The following is a 26,494-nucleotide window of genomic DNA, read 5'->3' as shown; positions in this document are numbered from 1 at the left end:
CCATTCAGCCCGTTGAACTCTAATCCTGTAGAAATCCAGGGAAAGACTGTTGGGGGAGGAGGGGAGAACATGCAGCAGAGATGGAGTGTCCCTACCCTCCATGAATGGACAGAGAGAGAGGAGCAAAGGATTCTTAGTGACTAAATCGTTTTTCTACCTGCCATAATTTGGGGTCAAATCTGAACCCCATTGACATTTGGGAAAGTTTGGCCTGTGATAGGAGTTTGAATGTCATTAACCAGATCCAAGGTTTCGGTCGGACTGGTAACATGTTTGGATCTGGAGCTCAGCTCTGCTATTTTAATTTGGACTCACTTGTATGAGTAACTAATTATACTGATTGCAGTTTACTCTGGGGGCTAGCAGCAGCATGGAGCTAAGGGACCAGGCTGAGGTAGCATAAAAGGAAAAATTCCTTAGTCTCTGTAAAAGCCAAAGCAATTATATTTTGTGTGGCTGTCCAACAAAGGAGGAGGAGTATGAAATGCAACCCCCAATTTTGGGACAGGTTACAGTGCAGCCTCTTCATTGCATTCTACCACTATATCTGTAGCCAATAAATTGGAGTAAAGTGTCTGCTCTCCCCCTCATGTCCCAGCCATATGAATGTGTCCAGCTGTTGGAACTGTGTAAGTATAATTCCATTAGTCCAGGGCTATGTTTAACATTCCTTTCTGCATTGGAGTATTTGGATCCAACACTGAATGTTCCTGTCCTGCGTACAGGGCTGCAGGAATGTTATTGCTGAGTGACTTCACCCACATCTTGCCAATGGATGTATTTCATCCTAATAGTAAATTCTACCAGATTCTACTGCATAGAGATGTGCATATCTATGCAAGAAATGCAAAGGATCAAAAAAAAAAAAAAGGAAAAGAAAAGAGGGATTCTGACATTTCTGTGCTCTACTGAAAATACTTTAATTAAATACAAATCAAAATAGCTGTTTGGGTCCATGGTTCATTTAATCTAATGGGATGTCTCTAACAGTGGCGAGTGATTTAGAGGAGGCTGTAAAAGACCTTATAATATATAATTCTGAAATACCGTACTTGTGGGAGAAGTTTCATCTTAACTGCCATCAGTCAGTGGCTCTTTATGTCCTGAAGCATGAAGTTTGATAATCCTTATACATTTTTATCCTATCTAGTTTTACTATGGGTGATAGTAATATAAATGTCTGATCTTCTTATGAATCCTCATTACCTCAACATCTTCTGGCAGTGAGCACTGCCAGTTAATTATGTGTTATGTAAAAAGCAATTTCCTTTCTTTGTAATATAAATAATCAAAGAGAATAAACAAGGCTCCCAATTTAAAAAAGGTCACAAGATAACTGTTACTGCAAGCTTCTGGATTCTTGTAGTCATGCATTAGACTTTGAGCGAGTAAGTGAGGGTGGGGTAGAGGAAGCAATGGAGGGTTGGAAATGGAGTGAGTGGGGTGGGGCCTCGGAGAAGGGGCGGGGCAAGGGTGTTTGGTTTTGTGCGATTAGTAAGTTGGCAACCCTATATATTCAAGTTCATATTTATAAATATATTAGGTGAGATTTTCAAGAGTGAAAACTACTCTAATACAAGTCAATGAGAACTTTATCATTGACTTCAACAGAAGCAGAGCTAAACTAGCACTGAACACTTTTGAAAATCCCACCCATTATCTCTCTATTTTTGCATCATTAATGAGAGCGTGAACCAACTGCTAATTTTCATGAATGCAAACTGCATACATTTCCCGCGCTTGTGTTTATTTTTTTTAAATGTATACACCTGAGTATTCAGAAAATGTTGTAGACTTTGTATTTGTGGATGTACATAATCCACACCATTACGTCAATTACTCTTCAAAAATCAGTTTATGCTGCTACTTTGCAGTTGTCCTGGAAATAGCTTGTCTGTCTGAATAATTATATGAAAACACCTCTCTGGACGGGAGTGTACTGTATTTTACAATTCTACATGTGTGTGTTTTCTAGAAAAGAAATGAGTTATTTGCAATTTGGTTCATAGATTAAAATCCACATACTAGCACTTCTGTGAATGTTTTAGGCAACAAAATAGATGTAGAAACTGTTTGCAAGTGCACTGTTTTAGTGGGCAGATATTCTTTTCTCATATGTTTTTAGTTTACTTATACTTCTTTTGGCTTCCAAAAGAAGTATAAGTAAACTCATCAACTGGAATGTTTCATCTTAGCAACTAAAACTCAGGGAGTACTATATATCTTAAAATTCTAATTCTAGATGTATTTAGAGGTCTCAAGTGTGTGTATATATATATATATATAAAAACTGGCATGTTAATTTATTCTAAATATTATTATTTTTTAAATTTTCTCCTAGCCTGGGACCTCGAAAGTCAAATTCCAGCTCAAGGTGAATCCAAAAGACTGTAGGCCAAGATATGTTGGATCTTAAGTTTTCAAATATTGTGGGCTGGCAATTGAAGAAAAAAATACATTTTGCATAATTTAAATATATTAATTCTTGGAGATGGGTAACACAAGGAAGTGTCTTCCTCTGGTAGCAGGCATAAGTAGAAGACAGTGTAGATTACATTTAATTTTAGTTCTCAAAGTATCTATCTCTTAATTTTTTTTAGGTTTTGTTGCTGATTGCCCCTAAAGAGTCCCAAATTTGTTTGGGACTGGTTTTTGAGCTTGGTTTCTTCATAAGAATATTTTGCTCAGGTCTGCAACACATATGCACACATGTTTTCTGTTCTGAGTTTTATTATACCTATTTTTAAATACAGAACATCTGGTGAGTTATATGAAAAGAATTATCTATGTGTGTGTGTCACATGGGCTGCATGAGAGAGTGGGATGTACATTCCTGGAGCTTTGCTCCTCACACAAGAAAGGGCGAGATTTTCAAAAGAGTTCCAGAAAAGATTTTGAAAATGCTCAGAACCCACTGCTGAGGCCAGATTTTCCAATGCACCGACATGAGTTAGAAACACAAGTCCCACTTTGAATGATTAGGTGCTTTTGAATATCCAGTCCACTAATGGCCTCATTTTACATATTATGACCCAGACACTGAACTCTTGAAAACTGGCACAAAATCATCAGCATCTAGGGTCTGATCTAGACCCCACTGAAGTTAATGGGAGTCTGTCTATTGACTTCTGTGTGTGTTATATCAGGCCCTTACATTTAAACAGAAAACTCTTCCCAGCAAGGTCCTTTCAAAAATCTTGGGTGTGAAAAATTCCATCCTAGTAATGGGCAAAATTGAAAACAGAAAATGGAAATTCCAGATGTTGCCATTATGAGATGACACAGCAGAAGATGAACTGTCAGAGGACCATGCAGCTAGAAATTGTATCCAAAATTACAGGAATCTCATAGTTCTGTTGGGTATAAAATTTGAAAGGCAAGGAGGGAGGACACATGTAAGAAAAAATCTTTCCATGGACAATGGTGAACTGAAGCAACAGGTATCAGATTTTGAAGATAGAGGTTAATCTATCATTTTCTCTTAAAAACCTGCATGCTTTGATCCTTCAATTTTTCCGGCCTATATGTTAAACCACACTAACTTTGGAATTTCTATTATGTGGAGTGTCAGTCCTCAGTCGCTCTCACGATTTTAATTAGTAATTTGTTCTAGAATGGAACACATACTAGTCTCTTCAGATAAAATCCCTAATAACCTCAACAGAATGCAAAAGTTTAACATCACTCCTTTAACATAAATTATTATTATTAAAGAAAGCAGATTAATCTCCTCATCTCAGTATTTGGTGGATCAGCTAATGATTTTGTTTGCTTGGTTTTTATGCCAATCTCATCTGTGTTTCTATAACCTAAACCCATATTGTTTCAAAATATTGTGTAAAGGATATTCAGCTTTCATTTGGAATAAAAGACAAATAAGAACTATGCTGCTATAAAATCCTGGGAGACTTTACTCTGCCAAATTTTAAAACTATAGTTTTGAGCTTGTCACTTAGGTTATGACTCAGATGGGTCATAGAATGTTCTTTCCAGTATGGTGACCTTTGACTGGATATTGAAAACAATCATGATTGCTCATAGCTCAGCAGAAGAATACATTTTTTTATCTCTGTTTGTGATTGGTTGCCTCATACTAACCTATGCAGGGCCTGATCCTGTGTGCACAGAAGTGAATGGGAAACCATTGGCTTCAGTGGTGCAAGATCATGGCCCAAGTCATAAAGACTAGGCAGATACGATTATATTCAAAAAGAGGCTAGATAGCATACATATGTTAAGAGTATGTAATAATTGATTAATAGATGCTTTAATAAATGGCTGATCATTTATTAGACAATTATAAAGTCCAATAATGAATGTCACTTAATATTATCTTTGATGCTTCTACTAATATCCTTATAATAATCCAAAACATGTACTAGCCAAATATTTTAATAAACTATAAATGTATCCTTAATAAAAATCCTCAAGAGGCTTTCCCTTTTTAATTTGTTGATATTATTTCTAAATGTTCCAACTTGCTTTAATCACTCAGGTGGCCATTTGTGCATTTAAAGTAGGACTGTCCCTCTTTTTCAGAGCCTGTCTGTCCTGGTGTCCTTGTTAGTTTTGTGGAAGCAAACAACCAGTGTTGTGTCCTGGTTTTTGCACAATATGGCTGGTTTCGAGGATCTCTACATGAGGTCTGCTTCCCTGCACCAGCCCTACATGACGCTTCAGTTTCAGAGAAGAAAGGGTTGTGAATAGGCATTGTTTCAAGTATTGTTTGAATAGATTCATAGGGCTTGTCTTCACTACTGGAGAGATCCACGCTGCTGCAATTGATGCAGCAGGTGTTGATTTGACAGGTCTAATGAAGACCTGCTAAATTGACGGCCGAGCATTCTCCAGTCGACTCCAGTACTCCCTGTCCCCAAGAAGAGTAAGAGAAGTCAATGGGAAAGTGTCCTCTGTCGATGCAGGGCAGTGAAGACACCATGGTAAGTCGACCTAAACTATGTCGACTCCAGCTATGTTATTCCCATGGCTGGAGTAGCATAATTTAGGTCAATTTACCCAGGTAGTGAAGACAAGCCCATAGAGTTTAAGACCAGAAGGAACCACTAGATCACCTGATCTTACCATCTGTGTGTCACAGGCCACCAACACCACCCAGTACTTGCACACAAAACCCAACAACAGCATAGGAAGAGGAGAATGTGTTGTGATTATTCTGTGATTTTTCTCTCGCTTTTATTTATTGCTTCTGTGTAGCCTTTCACTGTTACTCCTGGCTTTACATCTGAAGGGAGTCATTCATTTATTCATTTAGTCTGTTTGATTTGTCACTATTACATACTTTCCAGATTTCCTCTCATTGTTGTGAGCCTTTTAGCTGGTGGAGTAAAGTTTTTTTTTTTTCTGTTAAGACGGACAGCAGGGAGGTTACAGAGAGCTCAATATTAGAGCAAGGAGCTGCTGGATAGGGATCAAGGTCTTCAAAAGGAGCAAAATTATATTGGAGAATGGGGGTAGAAGATGCAGAAGCTGTGAAGAATTGTCTGGCAGGGAAGTAAAGCAACAGTGCATAGGGGAAATGTTTGGGAGTGGGAGGGAGGAGAAGTGATAGGAAAGTGCCAGCAGATAACTGGGAGAGGAGTAGTGGTACAGAGAATGTTCAGGTAAACAAGTTCTATATGGCAAAAGCAATGGAATAAGCCATACTGATACTTGTTTTTGCAAAATATAAGTCAAAGATGGGAGGCTGCAGAGGGAGCATGAAACATGCCATTATGTTCAGATTGTCTAGACAATCCATATCTAGTGTACTTTTTCAATGCATCTACTTTTTTCTGCATCTACTTTCATTCCCAGCCCAGCCCACTGGCTTAGTGGCTGCAGTTTGTAGTCAGTTTCCACGTTCAAATTATTAGTGGCAGCAGCGCGTCTCATGGGAATTCAGAAACTGATGAATGATTACTGTTTCTGTTTGCAAGAACTATATTTTAATTTGTTTATTGTGGTTTTAGCTGGATCTTGTAGGATTGCCACCAACTGATTAGTTTCTAATTCCTTTACATAACACTGGAGAGAAAATCAGAATGAGATGCTCATTTCAGGGTTTGTTTTTTTTATCGTCACGCCACATCTAATTGCCATGCTCAGTGTAATTCAATTCAATCATGTACATTCATAAAGTTTATGAAGCAGTAGTCACTCTGTAGTTAAAGTTGAAGCCACCTTCCCATAATTTTAAGCTCAAATTTCAAAACCTCTCCCCTTCTCCAGTTACTTTCCACAAAAATAAAAACCCTGATCTTTCTGAAACTCCCTAATGTCACATATCATCCCAGGATAGTTTTCCAAAAGCACAGCTGGAAAAAAATTAGAAAGGGAATTTTAAGGCTATTGGGTAAATTTTTCAAAAGCTCCAAAGTGAAACAAGACCCTAAGTCTCATTTTCAAAAGTGACTTAAACAATTGGACTTAAGGTCTTAAGTACCTAGGTCACTTTTGAAAATGAGAGTTAGAGTCTTGGGTCACTTGGATGCTTTTGAAAATGTTACCTGTCGTATTTGCAGGTTTGAGTTCACTATTGACATTTTTATTTTTATTTTTAAAACGATTTTAGTTCATCCAAAGTTCCCAAATGGCTTGGCCTGTATACTCCAGCTTGGTCTGGTTTTGTTGACTTTGCTTGAAAGAACCTTTTGTATTTTGGAACGGCAAGGAATGAGGGAATCATAAATCTACAAAATACCCAAACAAGATTGTGATGCCACATTCTAAGGGTACATCTCCACTGCACAGTTAACCTGGGCTGCTATCCAGGTTTTAGTTCAAATTCCTACCATCCACACAGAAAAACTTCTGACCTGAGTTTGGAGTTATTTTAAGCCTGAGCTAGTTTACATGGGTGGGGGTTAGGGTAGAGCCCAGGCTTCAGTTTAACTCAGGTTGGAATCTATCTTTTTACAGTAAGGATGCAGGCAAAATCACTCAAGTGCAGATAGTCCGCCGATGCCCTTCCCACAATTCCTATGGAAGGGCAAGTTCTCCCACAGCTGACACAATTGCCTGAGAGAGAATCCTAGAACATTGCAGCAGAAAGAACCTTGGGAGAGGCCCTCGAACCCCCATGGGTGAACACATAATCATTACACAGCTTGAATCTATTTCCCCATGTTAAGTATCCTCAAACCTCTTGTCAACTGTCTGAAATGGGCCATCTTGATTATTACAATTTTTTTTTCTCCTGCTGATAATAGCTCATCTTAATAGCCTCTTAGAGTTGATATGGCTACTTCCACCTTTTCATGTTCTGTATGTATATATATTTCCTAACTATATGTTCCATTATATGCATCTGAAGAAGTGGGCTGTAGCCCACGAAAGCTTATGCTCAAATACATAAGGTGCCACAAGTACTCCTGTTCTTTTTACAGAATCAGAGAGGACACAGTAGCGTGGGTAAGGCTTTGTAATGAGGATGATCACACCCAGGCTAGGCAAACCCAGGTGCTCAGACCCAGATGCCAAACACTCAGGTTTAGATTTGTAGTGAAGACATAGCATAAGGTACCAGAAAAGGTTTTAACTAGGGGTTCGTTACAGCAGGATTATGAAAAAGAGCCAGTGGAATGTGAGAGAGGGGCCCTGAGGTTAAAACAGGAAAAATGAGTGTCCAGCCCAGCCAGCAAAAAGGAAATGGGAAACACAAGATATGGTAAGTTAGGAAAGTTTATTTCATCCCCTGCATATCTGTCAGCTCTCCAAAGCTGCCCTAAGTTATAAACAGCCATCTTGGAACTTACCATCCTCCCTGAACTCCTGGGCAGTTGGAGTTGTGTTATCCCTTCAGAGTTTCCTTGCAGCCACTGAGGACTACTGTGATGTGTCTGCTTAGTGGGCAGCCGGGCTGCCACTCTGTCCCCCCTTTTGCTGCTTCTCTGCTGGATATGAGCCAAGAAGGAGTGGTCAGGAGGACATAAGTTGAGGGGAACAGTACTGGCTCCAGGAACCCCTCTTTCTCAAAGCCCACAATCCATAATCAGCCCCAGGGTCCAGTCAACCTCAAAAACTCCCACTATCACCACCCACCTAGTTTCCCCAGGTTGCCTCACAACCCTCACCACATACCTGCTCCTAGATTCCCGTCACCACCTCATGTAGCTGTCCCAGGCCCTTCCCCTTCCCCCCCCCACTACCGAAATATATTGATGAAGTGGGGACAAAGCAGAAAGGGAAAGAGATGTCTTTACATGTCACCGGTTACCTGGGTTAGTGGTAGTTCCTTTAATAGCTTCAAAGCTCTATCTTCACATGCCAGGTGAACAGCCAGAATTCACACTGCTCAGAGGGTGATCTTTCAAATCTTTCAAGCTGCTGAGCGTATTCTTATGAATTTTAGGTTATTTTCTTTGCCTTTTATATTCCTTTTCCTCAAAGAAGACAACAACCTAAAATTCCACTCAGTGAATGCACGTCCCTCATATAGTTCAGACCCTGGTTACCCAGCCTGTGTGGAGAATTGTGCCTGCCAAAATTCTTTGTATGTTGGCAACTATGCTAGAGTCAGGTTTAAGTTATCTTTTGCTTAATGAGGTTTGGTTTTTTTTCTGAAGGAGGAAGAAATGCCTAATTCTGGGATGGAGAAATGCTCTCCACAGAGGCATGTGTTCCTTTAAGATACAGGATGCAGTAGTTATTTTTCCCTTCTCCCTTCTCCAATTCCTTTTTCTGTTACCTTTGCTTGTCACAAACTGCTTTACTCTTTCAGACATTTATGCCTCCCAGTGACAGTGAAATCTGTAACTGGAATAAATAGCTTCTGTTACAGTTCAGGAATGAGCTGTCCCTCTGATCTCTCTCTGTCCCTCCATGGACAACTGTTTCAGTTGAGTCTTCCACTTCTCTCAGAATAGAATCCTGTAATTCACCACCCTTTTGATGGGTTTTGAAAACCAGGTTGTGAAAAATCCTGTTTCTCAGACATGTTACCTACAGCAGGTTCAAATAGGCCCCTGCTAGAGAATTCTCTCCTGGAGCAGTAACTAGGGTTGCCAACCATGTAATCACACAAACCCAAACACCCTTGTTGCACCCCCTGCCCTGCCCCTTCTCTGAGCGCCCCCCATTCACTCCAGCCTCCCTCCATCACTCTCTCTCTCTCCCGCTGTCACTCACTTTCATCAGACTAGGGCAGAGGGTTGAGGTATGGGAGTGAGTGTGGGCTCTGGGTTTGGGGGTGGGGGCAAGGAGTTCAAAGTGTGGGAGGGGGCTCCAGCTGAGCCTTTGGCAGGGGTCTGGGGTGCAGGAGGGGTGGGTGGGCTCTGGGGGGAGTTTGGGTGCAGGAGGGGGCTCTGGGATGAGGCAGGGTTGGAGTGCAGGAGAGGATTTGGGGTGTGGGCTCTGAGAGGGAGTTTGCATGAGGGGGCTCAGGAGTGGGGCAGGGGGTTGGGGTGTGGGAAGGGGCTTGGGGTGCGGGCTCCGGCCAGGCAGCACTTACCTTGGGTGGTTCCCGGAAGTGATGGCATATCCGGCAGTGGCTTCTAAGCTCGGGGAAGCCAGGCAGCTCTGTGCACTGCCTTTGTCTGCAGGCATGGCCCCCGCCTGCAGGCACTGCTCCCACAGTTCCCAATGGCTGTGGTTCCCCATTCCAGGCCAATGGGCACTGCGGAGTCAGCACTCAGGGTGGGGGCAGCGTGCGACACACACTCTGGGGTGCACCTCTGTCTAGGAGTTAGAGTGACATTCCAGCTGCTTCCAGGAGTAGCATGGAGCCAGTGCAGGCAGGACCTAAAATCTCCCAGATTGGCTTCAGTAGCCTCCAGGAGATTGAGCCCAATTTCAAGAGACTCCTGGCCAAACTGGGAGGGTTGGCAACCCTTGCAGTGACCAGCTGGTAAATGCAGTGATAGAGAACAGCTTGTTCACATTAGGGTATGGTTTATTTATTCTTCAGAACACCCTAAGTAGAGAGAAAAAAGTTAAAAATAACTAAAGCCTTAAATGCATATTGTCTTACCTAAATTTATCCCGGACATTGGGTTGGGTGAGATAGGTTGTCGTCTACAATTGCTGTCTCTGACAGTCTGCGCCTCAGTCAGCCTATGTCTCCCTGAAGAAAATGCCCATGTCTCCATGAAGACGCAGGCTGTCTTTGATCCATTTCAAGGTCCTTTTATTGAAAGTTCCTGCCAGAAGATCTTTTGAGGTTTCAAGTAGGGCTCCTGAACCTGGTCAAACTTATTCATGCATTTCTCCAGAGCGGGATGGAGGTAGTCTTCATACAGTGTATTCCTGGTATTGTCCATTTGAACACCAAGCAGTTGTGAATCTATAGCCATTGTTTATGATTCCTGCAGGATTTAACCCTTGGCCACCTTTTTAGCCAGCAATAAATAACCCTCAAATCCATATATCATACTGTCTCCCCCCCTCTCTCTCACTCACAAATTAATGTGGCTACCTCCCACGTTCTTCACAGCATTTCATAGCTAAATTACAGAAAGCCCATTCAAGTCAGTGGACAGACTTCCATAGATAATATTGGGTATTGAATCAGATCCTATTTGTGTTATATAGTGTCCTTATAAGAGAGCCATACAGCTGATAGCACTAAAATGGAGTCTAATAATAAATATTAGAACAGTTAAAGGTAGCTGCAAGCTGAGTTCTTTTGCTTAGCTTTAAGATAATAGTAGGAATGAAGTATATGTGATAAACATTTATTATTAATAAAAGTTAGTCAGTTTCCTTCCAATTTACAGGCTGTTTTATTTAATCCCAGTTGTGTTGGGTTTGTTGCAAAAATAATTTCAAACTAATCTCTGATGAAAGATTCAGCAATGAATTTTTTACCAGTCAGGCAGTAGAGAGGTTTTGGCTTTTTATTACTACAAGTTTATTTAAATATTAGCCTTCATCCTTGCTCATTAAAGAAAAAAGATAAGCTTTTATTTTCAAATAGGTCTCAGAAATTCAACATATGTAAACACAAAATGAGGAACGGGTTCCAGATTTCTTTAGAAACTGATAAAGCAGCTATTTTAATGGTGTTTATATTTTCCAGATCTTAACTCAATCTACCTTTGGTCTAAATTCCTTTTGGACTCAAACAGTAAAGTTGCATCATGCATAAATTTGGCATCTTTTTAATTATGCTAAGATTTCAGTAACAAAATAATAATTATATTTGTAAATGACCTTCTTTTGAAGCATTTCTCATTTAGACAGCTCCAGAAGTTATTCTTTGGTACTTTTATATTTTAAATCATTGGTATGTTAACACACTCAGTAACTGTTATAAGTTGTTTCGTTTTACAATAGTTTCTTGAGGCCTCAACAGAGATCAGCTCCTTGTTGGGCAGGCTTTGTGTGTATTATGTAGAAATGATCCCTGCCTCAAAGAGCTTACAGTCAAGTCTAAACCCTGCTTCAGGAAAACGTCCTTATTCAGGAAGGATACCTAAGTACATGCTTAAGTGCAATTTGAATAAGGGCTTAAACAGAAAAGACTGGGAGAAAGAAAATATTATTATCCCCATTTTTAAAATGGGGAACTGAGCCACAGACAGATTAAGTGGTTTTCCAAATGTCACATGAGAAGCCTGTGGCAGAGGTAGGACATAGATGATTCCTAATCTTCTTACATCTTAAACACAACACTATCCTTCCTCTCTTTTTACTGATGCTCTGAATCTGGTAGCATGTAAGTAAGGTATGACGTACAAAATAAGAATTAAAAAAAAAACTTTCATAACTTAAAAACAGAATAAAATGTAGGTCCTGCAAAGACTTCTGTAGGAAAATATTTTCGCTAAATGCTTTCTTCTGTTGCTTGCAATTCATATGTTAGTAACACTTCTGGCCACCTCACTTATATTAGATTAGCTACAGCATTTTCATTACTGAAAACTATTGATAGTTCATCTGAATGTTCTCTATCATGTACTAAATCAGGAAGCATTACCTCTCATACCGCTAAACTCAACATGACAACTAGCCATAACTGACGCATTTAAATAAACCATGCTTTTAATTACGATTTCCTACACATTCTTTGTTAAAGCGGGTAAATTGAATCTGGACTTTGGGGCCAGATAATGTAACTGAAGTCAATGACAAAACTTTCAATGACCTTAATGTGAAGTGGATCAGGCCTTTAATCATCTGATCTCATGGTCCTTTGGTAAGATGGAACATGACATTCTTTAGAGGGTACTAATACTAAACCCTGTGAAAAATATTATGAGTTGACATTTGTACTTCTGTTTTAGTACATGGGCATTACAAACATAAAACAGTAAAATTAAGTTAAATAATTCAGTAATGACTTCAGTTACACAAGAAGTACAAAAGTACTGAAGATGAATAAAACAATTTGGATTTATGGTAAGTAATTGTATTATTATATAAGTTAAATAGGGCATTAATTTTTTTTTCCCTTGATAAGTAGAATAAGTTTCCATAGTTTGTACTATTTTGGTGAAGTTCTTTTAGGAGTTGCTATTATTTAATATCAGAGCTTAAATTGCTGATATATCTCTAACATAGGGAGATAAGCGGAATAGTGTCTCAACTATTGTGTCAGTGTCCTAATACACAGAAATGTGGTGAAAATTATGATGTATGGTATTTTATATTTGGGTTAACGGCTTTCAATTTACATTGAAATTGTCAATGCAAAGACAGAAATGACAGTACTTTTAGTATAATAACGGCTTTGTTTTAAGATTATTCAATTAATTACAGTTATGTTTCATTGCCATGTAGATTTAACGAGTATAATGATAAAGGGGCATAAGTTGTAGTATGAAAAGTATGTCAAAATTAGATCCTTTTAATTAAAAGATCCATTGGAATTGCTTGAAGAGTAAAAACCATGCTATTTTATGGGCAAGACATTTGCATGGCAGGTACCATTCCTAAAAATACTATACTTAGGTTTTTGCTTAATTTGCAATTATTTTAGTAATTTTATAGAGAGAGTGTTAATTGTCCTTTAGTCAAGAAGGCATCTACTATAAAATCTGATTAAGAAAAATAATCTTTAACAAAAATGTACTATACTGCTTTTTTTTAGATTTGTTAGCACCATTGATGAAATCTTGTCCCTGTTGAGTTCAATTTGAGTTTTCCCATTGATGCCACTGTGGTCAGAATTTCACTATGTGGTGTGTAAGTGATTTCTCTGCCCACGCAGGGAGCTCAACACAGCTTGTTGCAGGATCAGGCTCCATTTTCTGAAACCCTTACATTGGTGAGAATTTATTACACAGGTAACCTCATGATGTGGCCACGATCTTGTTCTGACAATCACACAGGTGGACTTGCCTTTGTAGAAGATCTGATTTGAAAATACAGAATGCCACCTCCCCCATCCCCACCCCCTACCTAATCTTCTCTTCTACTCTTTTACTGTTTTACAGGTTTTAGTAAAAAAAAAAAAATCCATAAAACAATACTGGTAAATACAAGTTATTTGCAACCCAGGCTATTTCATCATAGAGCAAATAGTTGGTAATTATACCAGAATTTCCATAGTGTTACTCAGATATGAAAACTATCAAATATGTGGTGATTTTAAAATAAAATACAAAGGATTTAAATATAATTACCTGTACACCTTAATCTGAAAGACAACCTTTATGTGAAAATAAAGATGTAATTACTGTACTAAGTTATTTGCAAAGCAGGACAAAATTTGCAAACTGTATTTCACGTACTTGCATTCAAAAGCTTACACTAATTTGTCCTGACCATCTTGACAATACTGTTTAAAGTATTCAACGTTGGCCTAACATTACTCCCATCAAAGTCAATGATAAAATTCTCATTGATTTCAGTGGGAGCAGAGTTATGGCAACAATGAGCACTTTGAAAATCCGACTTTTTTTTTTTGTTCTCCCTCAGGCTCAAAATGCCACGGGAGGAGCGGGATAGAGGGAGGCCATTTTCAAACACCATGGATCGAGCATGTTGGCTGGGGCACCTGGACAGAGGAAGGGAGGATGGGCGAGTAAGAAACCAAACAAAAAGTGTTTTAAGCAAGGGGCTCCAAAAGAAGATTGCCCTGCCTACACTGGGAAGTAATGGGGTATTTCCAGATTAGTGTAGGATTCCAGGTCTGTAAAATGCTAACAAAGAAAATACAATTCTAAGGATATTATCAGGGTTAGAGTCTGAAATCAGGATAAGAATTTTGTGTCTGAGGATATGATCTAGCTAGCTAGCTATCCAGTGTTCCCACCGTATCAGACCTGTATCCTTTACCTATCTGTTCCAGTCTGGGAGGTAGATGTAGGTAAAGGATACAGGTCTGATATGTTGGGAACACCGTCATCAGCAGATAACACTGGTTTGAAGGAAAATCTTTCTGGGGAGCACAACTTGAAAAGAGTTGACAGTCTCAAGGCACAAAAGAGGGCAATATAAATACAGGCTATGTCTTACTGAATGTTCTTATTCACTTTAACACTAGATATTCAGCATTCATTTTTGTAGACTTAATGTTTGTTGTTTAGTATATATATTTAATCCATTTCCACTTGTGTCTGTTAAATCACAGTGAGGGGAGCTTTCCAATAATCATATTCAGTTTCTCTGGGACTTTCAAAGAAATGCCTTCCTTAATCACCTGATTTTTTTTTCTTCACAAGCAAACTATTCCCCATTCTCTTTCTTTAAATTAGCTATTTCAGAAACGACACCGTTTCCCTATGTAAGTCTCCCTTTTGAGTCTAATAGAAGAGGATACTTTAGTTACACTCTATATGTATACATAGGAAATCTGTCTGGCACACATTTGCTTTCTTATACTTGTGAATGCAGCCTGTGCAATTTGATAGGTATTTATATTTACAAATAACCATCAATTTGTACAAACACCAATGTTCATATATAATAAAAGCAGGCATATGCTTGTAGATATATGTATATGTAAGTTGGCTTATTCAGTTTAAAAACATTTTGAATGTCATATAATTAAATAATCTGTTAACTTGACATTTTATTATAGAATTGTCTCCTTATTCTTTCTTTTTGTGCATTACTTCTCAGGTTGAAGTGCCACCAAACAGAAAACATATTTGACTGGCTGATTCTCAACATGAACCGTGCTTTCAGCAGAAAGAAAGGTAAATAGTTTGGCTTTCGTTATATGGGAGACCAAAGCAATTCTGCATAAATCTTGTAAAGGTAAAAAATATTAGTATTACAGAATAATTCCTTTTTGAGTAGTTGTATCAGACCAATTAGTTTAGAAAGGAATGACTTTCTGGAAATTATCTGGAGCAAGCTACTCCAGATGCGTACCTATAAAGAGTCTTCTGTCGGTAGTATAAGGCTGTGAGAGCCTGTACTGAATCTCCTGCTATTTCCTTTATTGATTTCTGATCAGAGGGAATTCAAGAGGGTGTTAGAATAGCTAAAGGGAGGCATGGAGGTCTCTGTGCTGCTGTTTATTGTTTCTAGTGATTGGGCTTTTATTCCTGGTGAAGCTGTTTTGGAAAGTCAAATTTTAATAGAACTAAACCACCCTGTATTACAGCAACTCTTTGTTCATTCTAAAGGCCTGGGCTTTGAAGGCTAAAATTAATCTTGGGTTTATGTTGAAAAAGAGACTTTCTAAAAGTGTATAGCTACTGCCAAATAGTCTCTAACAGCTAAATTCCCAGTTATAGATCTTTCAGTTCATTCATTCATTTTTTTTTCATTTGGTTGTTTTAATGTATTTAATTTGTAGACAGAGTTTTGCAGATAGATTTTCTTTTTAAGCAAATACAAATTTTTCTGATGTGACTGAAAACATTTAATGGAAAGTGATATTTGTGTATTAATAATGAGGAAAACATTAACAATAAGAGCTTCATTTTCTGGGCTTATGTTCACAGAATTCAAGTAGATCTTTCTTCTAAAGGCCATTAAGTGATAAAGACCATCAACCAAAGTCTCTTTTCGTGTAAATGAGTGAAACTCCATTAAAGTCAATGTGAATCCATCCATTTACCCCACAAAAAAGCCTCATATTTGCCACATCTATCTATATTAAAGTTAGAAGCTTAAGGTGTCTTATAATAGAATCTAACAAAACGCAGTAACAATATCTCTGTGACCTTTGTGGTGAATATATCTACTTAATTTATTGACGTGAAGGCCACAGACCCATTTATTCTTTTGTTCCTGGAGATGCATTGTGTTTATTGGTGTTGCCTAATTTTCCTTAGCATATTTGTTTTTATAAACAATTTTCACACATTTTATATTAGTTTCCAAATTTTTTTCCCCATAGCCATGGGAAGAGTTTTTTCCTGTAGATAACCTTTTCCCCTATTCTACTCTATTGGCTGCTGATACTATTTGCAACTTGCTCCTTCCTTCCATGAGTAGTACCCTGTTTTCCAGACCCCTTATGTTTTGTGGTGGTTTTCTTGGTAGTTCACCTGGGTATTGGGTTATCCTATGGTCAGATACTTCCTTACTTAATCATTGTGGCTCCCAATCCTCTGAAGCTCAGGGATACAGCACAGAACATAGTCCCAATCCCTTCTGCGTCCTGTCCCCCCCCCCCACAACATATTGTATGTCTTACATGGCCCTTATATGTTTAGTTAAATACAGGCAGTCCTTGACTTTACGACGTTCGACTTAAGACAAACGGCACTTATGATATTTCTGAATTGATATTCTGATTCAACTTATGGCCATTGGTTTCAACTTTTCGACACTTGGTACTCTGTGTGTGTGTGTGTGTGTGTGTGTGTGTGTGTATATAAAATATATAAGCAAAAAGACATAGAAAGCATTAGATTATTAACTTTTAAATGAACAATCATCAGTATTTGGGTCCATATCTTAAAGGGTGTCTGTTTTTCTTGCTGGCTCTGTAACCTGAGATTTATAGACATTACTGTAGAAAGTGATCATACTGATGCACAAACAGGAAAGTTAACAAAATGAAGCAACTGTTTGTTGATTTATGCTGCATTAGAAACACAGGGAAAATGTATTATTTTTGTCATATGGAACGGGACATTTTTAAGCACAGGGTAATCATGGTGGAAATGTAGGCAATCGAAGGCCATGTTTTTTCACTCCGGACCAAATTCAGCATTGATTTACAAGCTGTGAAATCTCACTGACTGCTTCAGGGTGTGGATCTGCACTGAATTTGGCCCATAGTTTGTTATACCCTAATGCCCTGATTTCATCCAAAAATAAATGCACAGGTGTCAGCCTTAGTTTAGATATGGGTACACAGGTCTATGTCAAGACTATTGTTCTGTAAGAAAATCTGAATTCTCTAACATCATGTGGAAAAACAACATTTTAACAGTTATGATTGCTGCCAGGTGATTGATTCATGAAACATGAAAGATACTTACAACATTAAATTTAATACATTGAAGTAATTACAAATGAGAAAGTATGAGAAATTGTATCTGTACTGACAGCTAAGCCAAATGATTATGGTTCTTTATGACTGTCATTTATGGAAATAGACAAAATGTAATGACAAAGTTTGAAATATCACAAGAATGCCTCATGGAAAAGTTACAGAATACAATTTCACTTGAATAGTCTGTCTATAAAACGATTTTCAAAATTATTATAATCTCATGCTACATTTCACAGACAACATAAGTTTAGTGTTTCCTATTCTTCCTTTGGACATGAAGGAAAAAGTGAAGCCATAAAAGTGGAGGAAATACCTATGGCACATAAAAAGAACATGAGTACTTGTGGCAGGGGAAATAGTTTTACATAATGTGAATGCCTGGCTTTTTTCCACTAGCCAACCATACTTAGAAGAGTGAAACTTTGAGCATGTGAAAGGTACAGAATTGCATGCCAAATAGCCCTTTGCTACTCCAGTTTTGTTGGCCTTTTGATATAGAAATTGGTCATTTTCTTCTTCTTAATACTTTAACTAGCTTCAATTATTAGAATTTCTGCGTAAAAGATTATCAGATGGTTTCAGTCATAGCCCTTCTAGTGTTTGAAATATAGTGACAGGTGAAACCAAAATTTCAATGACAGAGGCCCTTTTGGGTCAGTAACCTAACACATTTTTTTTTCTAAGGCCTTTTGTAACTATTATATTGTTCTCAGTAGGCTATTAGGTTTCCTTTCCAATATGTAAAATATGAGAGAGAATTCAGTAGTCTTTAACGTGTAGGGACCAAATTATCTTCTCCATTGTCCTCTGCAGAGGGGTGAAAATAAGTGGAAGATGGGGCAAAAAAGTGAGATCTCTGCAATATGCTCTCATACTACCCCAGGATCTAAGCAAGTCCCCTGGAATGAATACCAAGCAGAAGGCATCCATGGATTTGGGGCAACGGAAGCAGAAATGGGCAGCGTGCAGATATATAGGGAAGAGCCAGTATATCAACATGGTTTCTGAGAGTAACCATGAGCGAGAAATGCAAATGGAAAGTTTCTCTGTAGGAATGTTCTTGAGTTTATAGGGTTCTGGTCTGATTTCATTTTGGAACTTCATGCAGTTGTACTGCTACTCTTTGGTCCCATATTTTTCACCATGTGGGAAGCATTAGGCAGCAGCTGGGAAAGTTCTAACTCATACATATTTTGCAATATATTCTCCTCTGCTTCATGTTTCTGTGGGTGAGAGGGTAGTGTGGCCCTTTAGGATTTAGAATTTGGTATTTCCCTGTTTGCTGATTTGTCCAGAATATCCTTAGCACATTCGTATAATAATCATATTATAGGTTCCTACTTATCAAAGTATTTTAGGCAGCTCAAAAGAGAGAGCTCTCATTTTCACCTTAATAAAATAACCAATTTTCCCCTCCGCTAAACTTAGGAAGCTCCTTAGAGACATAGGTTCATTATTTGCTCTCTGGGCACTGAAGCTGTAGCTTCCTAGAACATAATAGTTTTTTTTGAAGAATGTTGAGCCTTTTTTGTTACTTTTCATTGTGAGATTCAGGGCCTTAGAACAGTTTAAACAGCTTAGTGACATAAGATCAGATATTTTACATAAAGGCTTTCAAGCCAAAGAATTTGAGCTCTATAACCAATAAATTATCCATTAGAATTGGTGTTCATTATTGCTCATTTGTAGAGTAAGTTGGACGTTGTGGGCCAAATTTTCAAAACTGGCCACGGAAATGTGGTTTCAACAGTTGCACATGTGCCCGAATCCTGCAGTTATGTGGACAAAATGGGTAATTCTTCATGTACGTAGACATAATAAAGTTTGTATTAGCACATAGAGGCTTAGTACGTGTGTAAAACTTTCATATAGGCAGATATGTATTTGAATATCAGGCAGTATAATAGTATCAGGCAGAATAAAGGTCTGCAGTGACTTTTTTGGTGGAATGACATGTTTTAACAATTGTTGGTTGACTTTCTCTTGCTTCATACAAAAGCAGTGGTTCTCAAACTTTTTTTACTGGTGACCCGTTTCACATAGCAAACCTTTGAGTGCGACCTCCCCTTATAAATTAAAAACACATTTTATATATTTAACATCATTATAAATGCTGAAGGCAAAGCGGGATAGGGGTGTAGGATGACAGCTTGCAACCCCCAATATAATAATCTCGCGACCCCCTGAGGGGTCCCGACTCCCAGTTTGAGAACTCCTGTACTAAAGCGCATTTCTCAATCTTCTAAATTGCTGGCTATCATGAAAAATCATTTCTTGTACGTTGAATTAAATTTAGGAGAAGTACTCACAATGCCATACCCTGATAAGAGTGATAAAAGTTATTTCATATTTTGCGCACTCTCTTAGTCTGAGATGAATGAAAAATGAAACTGCTGGAAATTTAGCATGAATATCCAAACTATGATTAAACTTACACCATATTGCTATCAAATACAAATGCCATGTTAGGAATAAAAAATGTTATGTGGCTATATGTAAATACATACCCTGTCTCACACATACAGTCTTGTTATTTATTTGGATCTTTTTTAATAGTCATCTCTACCATTTTTTCCCCTTTTGGATCCTCCATTCTCAAATTTTGCACCATTGTGGTGATCATTGGGTGATTTTGAGTTCATTTACTTTGGAATATTTTCAACAGTTCTATAAGACTAAAGGTGATTTAATTAAATCAGATAAATGTTATTCTTTATACCAGAATAAAGTTTGGTGGATACTTTTCCCTTCAGATTTCACTGGTGAAAAAATGTCGCTTCATTGTAGTAATATCCAGCAATTCAGAAAAACGTAGCAACATGGTAGAGTACCAAAAAGGAGAAAAGTAAGAGGTCAACTTTTTACCTAAAGATTTCTCTTTTGAAACTTCAGGGTCAGTTTGAATGTAAGAATATAGGTATGCTGTTGTGATTGCAATTTTTTAGCAGACAAAAGTCTGTATCTTTCCTGGCCTGAATATCTTGTACATAATGCAGGCAGCAAGATTCTTGTCACCTATTGTACAGGTCACAGTAGTCAACTGAATGGAGCGACCACTTTAGTTAAGGTTCAAATACTGTAACCCCTTTTTGTCATATGTGAACTTTTGGCTTTGTAACAGAATGGCAGCATCCCCAGGGCTTCAATTATGGCCTGGCTGGCTCTGGAGCCCCTGCCTCAGTTTCCCTCTTCTTCAGGCCTCCATAATGGGAGAATGTTGAAGATATGGCTTGACCCTCCAGCCAAGTCACAAAAAAATGTGACACCTTCTGGGAGTAACCAACCAAAAATCTCAACAAAGAAAAAGCTTCTTCCACTCTTCCTGAGTGTCTCTGCAGCCTGCCCTTGGTCCTATGCCTCAGGCTAATTAAATATAGGTTAGCTCAGGCTGGCCCCATCTCCCCTTTAAGGGGCCAGTGACCCAGTGGCAGGCTGACTTGTTCCATGCTTGGTCTCTTTCCAGAAGTGATTTTTTTCCCCTTGGAACACTCACACAAATTCCCTCTAATAATTTATGATTTAGGAAATATACTTAGAGCTGGTCAAACTTTTTGATTTTTTTTGTGGGAGGGGGTGGGAATGCATCGCAAATTGGAATAAAACATTGAATTTCAAAATTATCCACAAGACGGATTGTTGGTCTGTGTTCCACACCTATGCAAGGGAGCAGGGAGGTATAAAACACACTTACTTCCCTTTGCAGGCTGACTATACCACAAGTTTCAGTCCTGTGGTGAGAGCATCCACTACAGGACCTCTAACTCCCCCTCTTGCAAAGGTGGGTGGGGAGTGGGTAATCAGGGATGAAGAATGGATAGATTCTGGATTCCATCTTCTTCCTCTCTGACCCTGTTCACCTAACGTGCCAGCCGGCACAGTTACATTGTAATGAAAACAGTAGTAGTTTGCATCATGCATTGGGCTGGCAAAAATTACTTCTCCCTCTGGAGGGGGAGGAACCTGGGACCACTCTCTGAGTCGCGCTACCATCTCTGGCTTGCTCCTGGAGCAGTATAGTCACACACTGCCCCTTTCAGGGCTTCTGGCTAAGCCACAACATAGTCATTAGGGAGCAGCAGAACTTTGTGTAAGATGCACAAACTGACTGGCTTATCAATTCTAATCCTTTTGTTAAAAAAAAAAGTTAATACATCATTAAACCTGAATAGTTAGTATCACAAAAAGTGAAGAAATACAAAAGCTGAGGATTCATGATCAGTGTTACATATGTATTATTTCTGTTCTTTTTTTTCTACTTAAATACGTAGATCACTTTATTATGATCTATGTCCTAAAATGTAAGGCATAAAACACACAGTATATGAAATAAGGTTGAGATAACGACACTCTTCGAATCTAGCATTTGCATTTCCTGACTTTTCATAATTTTGTATCTACGCAAATTCAAGATTTCCTTAATAAAATTTTGTTATTTTAATAAGCAGCCATTGAAAGCCATTCATAAGGCCCTGAATCTCATGATGGAAGGACACTAAAAGGCTCTACATTTTGCAAATCTCATTCTGTTCTAGGAAGATCAGACTTCAGTGTCTTGACAAAGAATGAATGCCTGTCTCCAAGAATCATTGGGAGAGGAGAGATACTGGGGGCAGAGAAAAAAACACCAACAACACAACACTTAGTTTTTATATCACATATATTTCACTGGGGCTTGTCTATGCATACCTTTGGGCAGAATTTGGCTCATAATTTGGATTGTGTGCTTAATCATAGTAACCTAGTAACTTTAAAAAATTGCTTTTATTCAACACGTAGGTCGTAGTCAGCATCTGTAATTCTCTGCTCCTACTGTAATTGAGACACACACTGTGGCTGGGTGATAGCAAAATGGATAAATGTATGACCACTAACAACACTGTAATTACTGTAGGCAAATGAAAGCTATGACAAGGGTAATCAAATCTCATGCTTCAGGATATAAACTCCTGTCCTATAAGGGTGAAGAAAAATGTATGTAATGTACAGCATTGAGTAATTAACTGACGGGCAAGTTGCAGGAGCTCACCTTTCTCTGCAATAAGTTACTAATGGAGGCAAGATACATGACTAGATTAACCAATAGAGTGTTCATTTTTGTGTGTCCTATTGTGAAGTTTTTCTTTACTGATATGAAGATAGATAACCAAATTCATAACAGAATGTATACAGTGTGGAAGTGACTCCCTGATACCTGTTCCTTGTCATTCGTACAGAGGTATTGACCCTCAGAAGACTAACATTATGAGATGTGGTGGGAGAGCAGAGTTAAATGGAGTGAACTGTGGCATAAACAGCTAGGGCACTAAGATACTGGCATCAGTGCGAGGCAAGTGTTGATCCCCAACCGAAGTAATAGTGCAAAACTGTTTTGGTGATTAATTGAAAAAAAAAAGAATCTGACTATCCCTCCCCTCCCTGAGTGTAGCTGGCACAGATGGTAGTGCCATGCACTTTGGAGAGAGGGTCACCGCACTGGAAGTAGTAACCACTGACACCTTTAACAGTGCCCCCTCACACAGATTTCACATGAAAGGCTCTCAAGGCCATCTTCTAACTTCCTGGGCTAGTAAAGACACTGTGTTTTAATACATTTTATTGGCCCAAATCCTGTTGACTTCAAAGGGTGTTTTGCCTTGGTAAGGATTGCAGGATTTGTCCCACAGTTAATGCATACGTGATTTTGATGGTTAAGCTGCCCACAGTCAGTATGCCCCTGAAACACTTCTAATTGATTCTTCCTGTTTCCATATACTGTGATTCTTTGACCACGCATAAGGCAGTGCAGGTCATGAAAGAATCTTTGTTCATTCTGGAGAGGGGTAAGTGTGGTCATGAGCTAAGCTAAAATACACTTGAATACTACTGTCCCTTACATTTTCAGAATGTTATCCATGCAACTCTCATTGAGTCAGTCCTCTCCTTACAGCGCTGGTGCAGTGTGGGAGAAGAGGGCATAAGGAGCCAATCCTGCCCAGCAGAGCATCTGTGTAATAGCAGGACATTAATCCAGTCTAGCGGTCAATAAAACTCTAGGAGAAGGACCTTGCTATTGCAAGTGTTTATGCAGCATCCTCAAGGAGGCTTCATCTGTTGGCTAGGAGCATTGCCAATCCCAAGTACATACCACTCAGGTGTCCCTTCCCTGTTTGCTGCCCTATATCAGAAGAATATCTGTGGGATCCACTTCACAACCAGTGTTTCCCTCTTTCCAGACTATGTGCACTCCCAAAATATTCAGTGTAGAAGTTTACTTTCACGTTTTAGTAGGTTTTGGCTGAAGTTCATAATGCTCAGAAATGTATGGGCTTGTATCTTAGCCCTTTATACAAGTTCCTCTCTAATGTGTGTAACCAAATTCCTTTTTCATTTAAACAGAAGGCTGTTATTCCATACACAGCAATATTGTGCCTGCATGTTGCTCTTAAGTCTTAAGTCATTCATACTACCAGGATACTGAAAGCTATGAATTTATTAGTTCAAATTCCCTTTAGCTGCTCAGTAAACTCAAGCCTAGTACACTACATCATTTTTTAAAAAATTATTTCAGTATATTATATGTGTATGTTTGCTAGCTTTATTTAGACTTCAAGTTATTCTGTGCTGGGGCCTTGCTGTTTTATATGTCTGTAAAGTATTAGCACACAGTTGGTGCTAATAAGTGATATAATAATAATAATAATTAATAATAATATCAGCTGTTTGATTTGTTGATTACATTATACAGTTCTGTTTTGTTTATTGTTTGAAAATGAATAATTAAGTACTAAACTATGATGCCCTGCTAAAATTAATTTTAAAAGGAAGGGATGAGGGAGCAGAACAGACTGCATTTAACTCTTGAAAGAATTCATGTATTAAATTGAGTATCCCTATTTTGTTTTCTCATAATGTTCAGTGTGGCTCTTTGATGCAATGTCTCTGCCATTTCCTGGATTTTATTTGTCTAAAATGGTCTTATTTTCCTGTTGCCTTGAAATGACATGAAATCATAGCAAAATTTTAAAAAGATACTGCAAGACAGTGCCAGAAAGCAAATCAGAACTTAGCACACAAGGGGAAAATAAGGATTAGGAGATACTTCTTGTGACTTTTCAGTACATCTTCGCCATTTCTGTGAAGTTTGTCTAAGCATGGTCTTGCTTAATGATGCAAACAGTGCTGCCAACCTGCAGCCACAAGCAACCCCATCCTAATGGGATTCCAATGCTAGTGTGAAGTTTACAGCTAATGTGCCAGTGTCCCTATAGGGTGTTCGCAAGCTGCTACTTGCTAACTAAGGGCATGTCTACACTACCCCAAAGTTTGGATTGTGGGGGTGTAATTAGGAGTATTACACCCAAGTTCTGTGCAGTCATTCCCCTGTGTGAACATTGCGGGCACAAACTAAAAAGTTTCTACCTCACATAAATATAGTCCTATTTGAAGAGAACTATGGTAATGCGAACTAGGAACCTTTTAGTTTGCGCCTGCAGTGTCCACATGGGTGAGTTAAAGCACAGCTCTTTGGTGCTCACTGCTATTGACAAATTGATTATCCGAACTGAGGGGTAATGTATACATGCCCTTAGAGTTCTATGGCGAATAGTATGAATCCTTCAAAGAATCAAGATGTCTCCCATTTTAACAAGACCCTGGCCAGGTACATCAGTTTTACCCATTCCTTCTTTTTAACAGCAAAGCTCCAACCCCTTAGCTTCCTGCACAAACACACAGGTCATGATGGACACATTACCCATAGTATTCCTTCCTTACCACAACCCCTGTAAGTCTCTTGGCATCACATTCTGGAGCTGGTGGGTAAGGAGATGACCTCGCACTGAAGTCTGTAATGAAATCCTTGCCCATTGAAGTCAATGGGTGTTTGCCATTGATTTTTTGGGGACCAGAACTGAACTGGTCCTGTTGGAGGAAAAAGTTTATTTTTCAGAGTGAAGCTAAATGAATAATGCAAGCATGATGAAGTTACTTGGACGTAAAATTAGGCTGCGATTATTATTTCTTCTGGCATTGCTAAACAAATTTGTGGGGGTCTTCAAGTGCCTTACTGATATTTCATGAGGGGTATTTTTACTAACAAAGACTTATCTTATGTACGTAGACATCTGATGTCTACTTAAGTCAGTGGAAATTTTACAGTCATAAGAAATGCAGAACCATTAAAACATTTTCATTAATATTTTAAAATCACATTTCAAGATAGGTTGTCCTGTGTAAATGTGCACTGCTTTGGATCTTCACTCATTTAAAGAACAGGGAGAAGTCTGGTTTTGGGTATGCCTTGTCTGTACTGTAATTGTGGGGTGTGCTTATAGCTCATTATGACATACCTGAGCTAGTTTTAATCTATTTGGTTCCAACCCCAGAGCAGTGAAGTTATGGCATTGTGAGCTTTGCTGTGGGCTAGCTCCATGAGTAATAACTCAGGGTTACTGATGGGTCTGTATCGCCTCCTCTGGAGCGTGAGCTGCCACAGCTTCACTGCTCTGGTATCTGAGCTAGCTAGATTAAAGCTATGTCAAATTGAGTTGTAATTACACCCAGTGATGACAGTATAGACACACTCTTCTGATCTTTCTCTCTTAATCTGGACCTTCCTGCTATCTAGCAAACCCACTTTTTCCTCATCTCCCTCTAAATAGTGTACCTATTTTTAAAAGTATGATTCTTTTAAAAAAATACAACATAATATATACGACCAAATTAATCTTGGTTATGATGCTTTCTCCTTTATCTTTGTCTTCCAACTGCATTGACTATTAATTTTTAAAATGTTCATTATATCCTGGTGATCCTAGAATAACACATCACATCATTGACAGCTGATTTAATGTAGAGCACTCTTCAACTCCGAAGTTATGTTGAGAGATTAGCCCAGCACACAGCAAACCCAGGATCAGGGGAGCAAAAAGGTCACCGTTACATACACTTCCTCTCTCCCCGCCTTATACCCCTGATATGCAGTGTGCTCCCCAACCATAGCCAAAAGCACATTTATAGCTACTGTACAATATCAAATATTAAATTTTACCACTTTAAGAAACTCGTGGCTAAATCTTGTTCTTTCATGCAAGAGCTTCACTTTCAACGGGAACTACTTTGTATGCTACAGAAAAGATTCCACTTTTTTAATACAACTGCCTTCCATTGAATTGT

At 38.6% G+C, this 26,494-nt stretch overlaps 1 protein-coding gene across 1 annotated transcript in view; it reads left to right on the top strand.

Annotated features, from left to right (window-relative positions):
- GULP1 (GULP PTB domain containing engulfment adaptor 1) overlaps positions 1-26,494 on the top strand; it is a 286,451-nt gene that overhangs the window by 134,091 nt on the left and 125,866 nt on the right. Inside the window, 1 exon segment of the mRNA XM_030580450.1 lies at positions 15,004-15,080. Coding sequence (XP_030436310.1) covers positions 15,053-15,080 — 28 coding nt within the window. The 5' untranslated portion in view covers positions 15,004-15,052.

Source organism: Gopherus evgoodei, chromosome 11 (genome assembly GCF_007399415.2).
Source record: "Gopherus evgoodei ecotype Sinaloan lineage chromosome 11, rGopEvg1_v1.p, whole genome shotgun sequence".
NCBI classification, from domain to species: Eukaryota; Metazoa; Chordata; order Testudines; family Testudinidae; genus Gopherus; species Gopherus evgoodei.
The sequence above is the reverse complement of the archived record's forward strand: the minus strand, read 5'-3'. Positions and strand labels throughout refer to the sequence as shown.